General features: G+C 34.6%; 2 protein-coding genes across 4 annotated transcripts in view; both read left to right on the plus strand.

The window, feature by feature from the left end:
- The first annotated feature begins 130 nt into the window (after nucleotides 1-130).
- LOC140987265 (growth-regulating factor 4-like) lies at nucleotides 131-4,414 on the plus strand. 3 transcript variants are annotated; one of them, XM_073455709.1, is made up of 5 exons: nucleotides 131-578; nucleotides 789-1,123; nucleotides 1,959-2,331; nucleotides 2,929-3,401; nucleotides 4,113-4,414. In XM_073455709.1, the coding sequence occupies exons 2-5, from the start codon at nucleotides 895-897 to the stop codon at nucleotides 4,118-4,120; spliced, it is 1,083 nt and encodes a 360-aa protein (XP_073311810.1). In that variant the 5' UTR covers nucleotides 131-578; nucleotides 789-894; the 3' UTR covers nucleotides 4,121-4,414. The 3 variants fall into 3 exon arrangements, with proteins under 3 accessions (XP_073311810.1, XP_073311812.1, XP_073311811.1); XM_073455711.1 differs by having other exon boundaries at nucleotides 131-509; XM_073455710.1 differs by having other exon boundaries at nucleotides 131-437; nucleotides 4,113-4,413.
- A 3,912-nt stretch (nucleotides 4,415-8,326) lies between these two features.
- The window catches only part of LOC140988445 (WAT1-related protein At1g68170-like), a 2,606-nt gene continuing 1,974 nt past the window's right edge, over nucleotides 8,327-8,958 (plus strand). Inside the window, exon 1 of the mRNA XM_073457457.1 lies at nucleotides 8,327-8,642. Within this exon, the coding sequence (XP_073313558.1) occupies nucleotides 8,423-8,642 (220 nt within the window). The 5' untranslated portion in view covers nucleotides 8,327-8,422. The remainder of the gene's footprint in view (nucleotides 8,643-8,958) is intronic.

The following is an 8,958-nucleotide window of genomic DNA, read 5'->3' on the forward strand; positions in this document are numbered from 1 at the left end:
TCATAAAATTAACACTAGAAATCGTATGTTTTGTGTGTAGTTTTATATGTATAAAATATAAATGGAGACAAATTAGTAGCGCCAGCAACTTGCACCCTACCCACCATCCACTCCATGGGTTTGTTCCCCACCGCCACTTTCATGCTTCCTGATAGATCAGCATCACACAATAAAGCTCAAAGCTTTATCCCAAACCTCATTTTCCCCTTCACTCGCCTAAGAAAATACCGCAATAATTGTACTCTGCTCTTTTATTGCAAGTCTCAGATTCTCAGACTGTATCATTTGTAGTTAAAGACACTTACTTTTTCTTCCTTCGACGACCTTTTCTCCCTTCTCTGATCTGAATTCCACCTTCCATGTTTGGCGAAACCCTAGATCTGTCTACCCACTTAACTGAAAACCCTTTCTGTCCCACTGTGCATAACCCACTGCAGGTTTTGCGTTCGCGCGTCTCTATCTCTCTGTGTTTTTTGTGGTGTTTTTCTGGGTTGTTGAGATTTTTCCCGGTTGGAGCTATTTTTGAGATACCAGTGTGGCTTTTTCACGAACATTTAATTTGCATGCGCTTGTTTTTGGTTGGTTGTTCTCTTATCTGATATCTGCTTTTATGGGAAGCGAGAGCGAAAAAAATTTTGAAACCTTTTTACCATCAGAAATTTTTTTTTTTTTTGGAGAGAGAGAAGAAAGTAAGAAATAAAACGGAAAGATAGACACTTGTTTCTGCATGTATGAATTTCTTTGTTGTAATTGTGTTGATTAACTGTTGTGTCTTGATTCTGAATCAGATTCCGTGAGAACTGAAAGGTGGATTATATTAATATAACTGAAGTAATTTTTGGGTCACGGCTAAAAGAGGTCGAAAACGAGCTAGAATAGAGAGGAGGTAAAAAGATGAGTGGAACAGCGTCAACATCTACGGCAGTTAGGGTGGGGGGAAGTGGAGAGGTAGGTTATGGTGGATATAGGCCACCATTCACTACAATGCAGTTGCAGGAGCTGGAGCACCAAGCCATGATATACAAGTATCTGGTGGCTGGCCTTCAAATCCCACCGAACCTTGTCATGCCTATTCGGCGTAGTTTCGAGTCAATTTCTGCCAGTTTATTCCACCACCCTTCTTGTAAGAATCTATATCTGTTCATATATTGCTCACTTGTTTGTGCAATTATGTTCATAACGCGCACTGTGAAAAGGGTGTTGTCTTGTGTTCTTGGTAGGAATATATAACAATCACTCAAAAAAATTATTAAGTTGTGGTTGATTGGTATCTTATCAGTATAAAAAGCGAAGCTACCTGTGATAACTTGTAAATGTTAGCGTATAATTGACAGGTCTGTCGAAGGATTCTTATCTGTTAGTGCACTCGTGCCTATGAGGTTTGAACTGGCGTTTTTGTTTGTGAAAGTGTATGTGTTCTTTGCAATCTGTACCATATGATTGAAGGGTTTAATGTTATTAAAGTTTCAACTTGCCTGTAAGTGCCTTTCTGATGCCTTCTGAAAAGTGACATTTAGAATTGATCAGCTTAACTATATGAAACAACCCGCGAGGGAATGATACCACATGCTCTAGTATTAACTTGTTCTGAAGAATATCTATTTTATTAAATAGTTTTCTGGGGTTAAGTCGATCATGTTCGTGTGCAACCAGATAAGATTGAGTGTTTGAAGGTAAGATCTAAGTACAAAAGAATCGATGTTGACATTCTAATTGAAGGGTGATGGTATTAGACATGTGACTCATGTACAGTTCATCTTTACTTCTGCATTTTAATTTATTTTCTTTTGTTGGAATTTCAATATTTCGTAACAACATTAAGATTGCGGGTCAGCTTTAGTGCAGATGTTTCTAATGTAATTCTATACTTCCTGCCTATTCTTGAACTTCAAAATGAAAAATCTTGTTTTTCATATATGTTCTGACTTTGGGACTCAGCGTTGGTATTCTTCATGCAGTGGGCTATTGTTCCTATTATGGGAAGAAATTTGATCCCGAGCCTGGGAGATGCCGAAGGACAGATGGAAAGAAGTGGAGGTGCTCCAAAGACGCACATCCAGACTCAAAATATTGTGAACGGCACATGCACCGAGGCCGCAACCGTTCAAGAAAGCCTGTGGAATGTCAATCTACTTCCCAATCCTTGTCAACTGCATTGTCTCAAATCTCGACTGGGAGCATTAGTAACAGTGGAAGCTTCCAAGGAAGCAGCAGTGAAAGCTTTCAAAACAGACCGTTTTACCCTACTGTTAATTCAAGTGGATCGTCTCTTGGTAGCAATTTGACAAAGCTGCAGATGGAAACCATGCCCTATGGGACCAAGGAGTTCAGGTACTTTCACTGAATGAGATATTATTTCCGAGTACTTGTTTCTCTCATTTTCCAGTCTTTATAAAAATGGGATAAAATACCTGCGAAAGAGTTTTTGTGGGTTCCACGTGTATGGAAGTTTAAAAAGTTGTAATCTTTGTTGAAACCACTAATCATTTTTTATAATCAGATAAGTATAAAGACCGAAAAGAAAAAAAAGAAAAAGTAAATCTTTGCTTGAATTTAATGGGTTCTTTTTTATCAAAAGGGTGTGGTTTGGTAACACTCATTGGGGTTTTTCAGATTAGTTATGAGAAAGTCTATCTATGTCCATGGGTTTATAAATGATGTGATAAATTAAAATTTACCATCACCTGGTTTGTCTTATTCTTGAATAAAATCTTGAACACACAAATTGAATGGATTGAATTTTAATTATTGACCAAATTGTTTCCCTCTTGTGTTAGCATGGAGGATTTCTTCCCAATTTTTTGTTTATCTTCAGGAGAATTCTTTTGGTTTGATCTAGCCTTGTTAAAATTTACCCTCTTTCCTTTCTAATTCCACTCTTTATTTGTCTTGGCTCGTCTCTATTTTTAACTTAAGTTGAACATGCAGGTATATTCACGGGCTGAATTCTGATTCCAATGATAATGGTTTCTCAGCAGAAGCTTCTGGAAGTGTTGGAAATTTAGGCTTGGGCCCTAGCTCAGGCTGTGGCAATTGGCATTTCACACATTCTCAAGTTTCTTTGAGCCCCTACTTAAAACAGAAGTCCGATTCCCCATTTATTGTTGATTCTTCTTCCCAACAAAACATGCTTCGTGCTTTTGAACCCATCGATTTGACCATGCCAAAACAGCAGCCGAAAGACTTGTTTTTTGGCAGTGATATTAGTTCAGCAGGTCCAGTACAGCGTGAGCAGCTTCCAGTACATCCCTTCTTCAATGAGTGGCCTACGACTAAGGAATTATGGTCCAATTTCGACGATGATGGATCCAGCAAAAATGTCTTTTCATCGACTCATCTGTCCATCTCAATTCCCCGAGCATCTCGTGATGTTTCTCCAAGGAGTGATTACTCTCCTAAAGGTTAGTCACAAGAATTGTCATGCATAGAATTTCATGAAAATTCTTGGCTAAACCAGCTGTTCTCAAAATAAGCTATACTTCATATTCTTGATTATGATATATCATCCCACTGACTGGTATTGTCGGAGCAAGATCACAGGGCAGCACAATAATAAACTGGGTCGAGTTCGCCTTGACTTTTTGTTTGAATTTGAGACCGATCGGTTTAAAAGCTAGCATTATGGCTTGAGCTTGCTAGCTTAGGGAATTTTAAATATAATTATATATAAATAAATGTAGTGAAGCTTGGGTCATGTCATAAAATAATTTGGGATTGAATTTAGCTAGAATATATATTCAAATATGTTTGAGCACAATTTACGAATTGAACAATATTCGAGCTGGCTCGATTTGTTTGCACATGCAGTGAAGCCTTTTTTATCTACAAAAAAATCTCAAAATTTGTCCTAGAATCAGTCTTACTGAATGTAAGCATTTGCAAGAACTGTAGTGCTTCAAATTCCCAGCTAGGTCAGCTCTAGCCAGTGCGATGCTTGTGATCTTTATTGTGTCCCAGAAGCCAGGCTAGGCTGCATGATGATACCCTGTGTGATAAGAACACGGAGATTAGCATATCATTGATGCTAAAAATGATCTCGATATCTTGTCATAGCATCATATTACTGAATGTAAACACCCTAAACTGTGTGTTTCCTCTTTTTTGGTGCACAGATGCTTGAAGTCGGTTGAACAATAAACGCCCGGACAGTTCTCTCCACATTTTCGATGTTTTATGGCGCGTAAATGCTTAAAACGGGCGTTGATGAGAATAATCAACTGACTGTCGGTTCTTTCTCCTTGTTGATTGTAGTCTGTTCCAAGAACCGATGCTTACCATCAACCATGTAAGTCAGTTGACTAGACATTTAATAGTCCATTGTCGTTGTATTCCTTGTTTATGTCGTAAACTAATACTGGATGTCTAATCGGATTCAGCATCTTTGAATAAATCTTTCTTTTTTTTTTTTTTTGCTAGAAGATTGTACAGGCGTATTTGAACCTGACTTCTATCGAGTATTGTTGAAAACGAATCGAGAAAAACAAATATATATACATGTACTTCATCAACTCTCTTTTAATATAAAAAAAAAAATTATATATATATATATATATCTCTCTCTCTCTTTTATATAATATATATACATGTACTTCATCAACTCATAAGATAGTAATTTTTTTTGCTAGAAGATTTGTGTATTCATCTCTTTTATATTAATTTTTGTATATATTTAGATCTTGTGAGACGATGTTATAACTCTTTATTTGAAATGTGGTCAATTTTGTTTGGCTTTTTTGGATAAACTAATTATTGAAAAATCACATTTTTTTAAAGGTTGCAAAAACTCCCAAAGTAAACCAGTATTATAATCACCAATTGACTTTTATAACTTGATACTCCTCAACCCTTGACGCCTTACTGATAACATGCTTAGTACCTATTTGATAACATGTTTATTAAGTATTTGACTTTGAATCCGCATTCTCGAACTCTCTTCGATGTTCAAACCGTTCACTCTGGAAAACTCATCTTCCTCTCTCGATGAATGAATCATAAACATTCCAATATATATATGTACCATCTCTCTATTTCACTTCATATCAACACAATGAATTTAGTGCACAAAACAATATATCCCTCAGAATGATTTTACATTGAAAGTGCATTTGGATCTTGAATGAACCGTCTCGATTTTACTCCACGATGAGCTTTCTTCAACCACTTTAAGACGCTAGGAATAGTTTGTTGGTCCCACTTGCGTTAATTTGAGATAATAAATCCGACAATAAAGAAAAAACTGGACACCGAGATTTACGTGGAAAACCCCTAAAAATTATTAAGGTAAAAACCACGGACAAGATGAAAAAAAATTTCCACTATAATATTTTATAGTGTACAACTCACTCACTGTGTTTCCAAATAGAACACACTCTCTTAATATAGGAGAACAAACACCTCACAAATATTATAGAATGTTATAAGATGAGAGAAAACTCGAAAAAAAAGATAATTTCATAATGAAGGGAGGAGCTCTATTTATAGAGCCTTTGTCAGTGTGAAGACGCGTATAAAACACGTCTTCTGAAATTTCCGTGAAATTTTCGCCAACCACGTTTTAAAAATCTTCAGCCCCCTTTCTTTGACTATTCTTTGCCGACATTTCTCCCAATTGGAGATTTGATTGCGAATCAAACATATCTCCACACATCTTTTCAATCTTGTCATTCTCTGCTGCTTACGTTTCCGCTAGGCCACTTAAGGATCTACACCACTCAAACTTATCAGCCTTCACTGGCTTTGTCAGAAAATCCGCTATGTTATCTTTTGTATGGATCCTCTGCATATCCATACTTCCTTTTTCTACTACTTCCTGCACAAAGTGAAATTGGACTCTAATGTGTTTTGTCCTGGAATGAAATGCTGGATTCCTTGTAATGTGCAAGACACTCTGGACTTCAAGGAATCCAACATTTCATTCCAAGAAAGAGTGTTATTTCAAATTCATTTTTCAAATCAAATATCTTCTTCAAAATCAAATCATTTCATCCGAGCACAATTTAAGAGAAAATAGTTAATTTAGTCATCTAAGTAATTATCATGTTTTATGTTTTCATCATCTAATATATCAAATTTGTGTCTGTCCTGTAAGTTGGCTTTTATTGATTTTATTTACTCTTATTTTGTTAGAATGCAGACGCGATATCGGACATATGAGCAATTTTGAGACATCATGTTACCGACATTTTCCACGTCACGTTTGCACTCCGTTGAAATCTGACTAAAAACCAACAACAAAAAGCAAAGTTACACAATTACGACCAAAGTTTGATAAATTAAATTGACGAAAATATAAACATGACAACTTATCTTAAAAATTTAATAATTTTCCCATAAACTAAATAAAAGGTAGTGAACTTAATAAAAAAAGCTAAAAATTAATTTTTCTTGTCACTAGATATTAAAATAAGTAGAGACATAAAATTCAAGTAAAAAAAAAATGAAGTGGGATGTCTTGAATGTGCACACGATTTGAGGGGAAAATTACACAAAGTCTTGTAATTTAATTTCTTCATAATCAGGAAATATGTGCTGTAAATTCAAACTTTGGTCTGTAAATGCATTAACTCCTCTTTACTAGCACTAAAAAAATAGACATAATTTAGGTGTCGGTATTCCGGTATATACCGAAATTTTCAAATTGTATACCGTTACTGTACCAAAAAATTCGGTATTGCCGTAACGTACCGAAATCTTCGGTATACCGAAAATTAGGTAAATTCGGCATTTTTTCGGTACGGTAATCTTAGTATACCGAAAATTCAGTATTTTTTTCCACCCCTAAAGATAATTGCCTTTATTCATTTAAATGAAAATAAAATTTGCGTTAACTTTTATGTTCTAAATTCGAAAACTAGAATTTTACGTAAACGGTGACATTTGAAACCCTAATTATCATTACAATCTAAGCGTAAGCAGTGACGTCAACATCAATTCTGTTTTGAAATATATATATATATATATGGTGTGATAGTCTTTAGATCACGCTTATTTTGAAATAATTTTTATATATCTTTATTTATTAATTTCAAACGAAGATTTTCCTTTTCTTTTTTTTTCCCTTCCCTTTTTCTCCGATTTAATTAATTCATTACGTATATAGAAATTTTTTAATCAAATACCAACTACCTATATTTATTTGATAATCATTCTATGATATTATTAAATTATTAATTTACATGTAAATTGTCATAAACTTACAATTAATTTTTTTTAAAAAAATAATAAATAAAGAAAGAGAAGAGGTTCCCGCAGAAGCTAGTCAAAGTGAAGACGCCTGTGGAGAATGCAAGAAATCGATTCACCACGTGTCGATTACCACCGTTTCACACACGAGTAGGTCTCATGTGAGACCGTCTCACGGATCTTAATCTGTGAGACGGGTCAACCCTACCCATATTTACAATAAAAAGTAATACACTTAGCATAAAAAATAATACTTTTTCATGGATGACCCAAATAATAGATCCGTCTCACAAATACGACCCGTAAAACCGTCTCACTCAAGTTTTTGCCTTCACACAAAGTTAATCCTTAATTAGTAATTCCTATGAGAAACCCTATTTTTCTTAATCCCATCTTCAAAACAAGGAAAAATTACAATTTTTATACTAAAAATTAGCTTATTTTGGGTTTTAGCAACGTAAATTGTCAAAGTTTGGTTTCATACGGTAACTTGGATTTTTTTGTTTGAGTCATTTTTGTCCGAAAACATAAATCCACCAAATATTGTTTGACAAAAATAAAGCTTATATCACACACAATAAAATATACATAAACGAAAATAAATAGAAACGACAAACCTTTTTCCTACAATTTTGAAGTATTGAGAGTCGTTTTGCCCTATTTTTTCCTTTATTTTTTGTCAGATTAATTTAATTTGAGTAATATGAGTTTAATTCTCGTCACATTTGTAACCTAAGAAAAAATCAGTGCCAAATAAATCATATTCAATGGATTTAATAGTTTCGGACACAAAAAAATATCAAATTACTGTATGAAAACCAAAATTTGACTAATGATATCAATTACGAGACTAAAATTAAAATTTTCCCTGAAACTCTCTCCCCTTGCTTCATTACAACAACAATTTTAAAGGCATCTGACAATGAAATACACACACACAATTATAGTTTCAACAAATGGCTTTCTTTCTAAATTGCATCGAATTCGAACCCCTATCGCACCACGTCGCCATATCTACCATGCATACTTTTTGACACAAAACCCTCCAAATTCACTCTATTATATACATGTAGCTCACGTCTCTCCTCTCCAAATTACCTTTTTCTTTTCACCCCTCTCTCTCTCTCTCTCTCTCCATATAAATATAGATTACAATTTTGTTAGACAAAATTTTCTTGGTATTTATATATATATACACATACGTAAAAAACACAGACAAGTGCAGATTCGGGGATCCCAAATGTGGAGACTTTGTGATCCGATGCATGGGTTGAAACCCACGATTATGATGGTGACAGTACAGGTTGCACTAACGGGCGTTAACGTGTTCTACAAATTGGCTGCAAACAATGGGATGAGCATGCGAGTTCTGGTTGCCTATCGCCTCATCTTTGCTGCTGCCACTGTTGTTCCTATTGCCCTCGTCATTGAAAGGTACTATATAATTAGATCCAAGATAGGTGATTTTGAGTTTCAAGAAAATTATTTTCACCTTCAAATTTTATGCTTTTTTAAAAAATAAAAAATAAAAAAATTATGTTTCGTTAGATCAGTCCTTGATAATTATTGTGTAATTAAACTGAAGGTGACTTTTGTCTTTTTTGGATTTTTAAAAGATAAAAGAACTTTCTTACTTCATTTTTTTTTTCATGGGAAGAAAACTTTAGGTATTCAAATTAATGCAAACTAGTTTTCTCACACGGAAAAAAGAGTTGGTGTCACATTCAAGCACGGGTTCTTTACCTCAAGACCAGCCTGAAATCGACATAATATATA

Source organism: Primulina huaijiensis, chromosome 11 (genome assembly GCF_012295235.1).
Source record: "Primulina huaijiensis isolate GDHJ02 chromosome 11, ASM1229523v2, whole genome shotgun sequence".
Classification (NCBI taxonomy): Eukaryota; Viridiplantae; Streptophyta; class Magnoliopsida; order Lamiales; family Gesneriaceae; genus Primulina; species Primulina huaijiensis.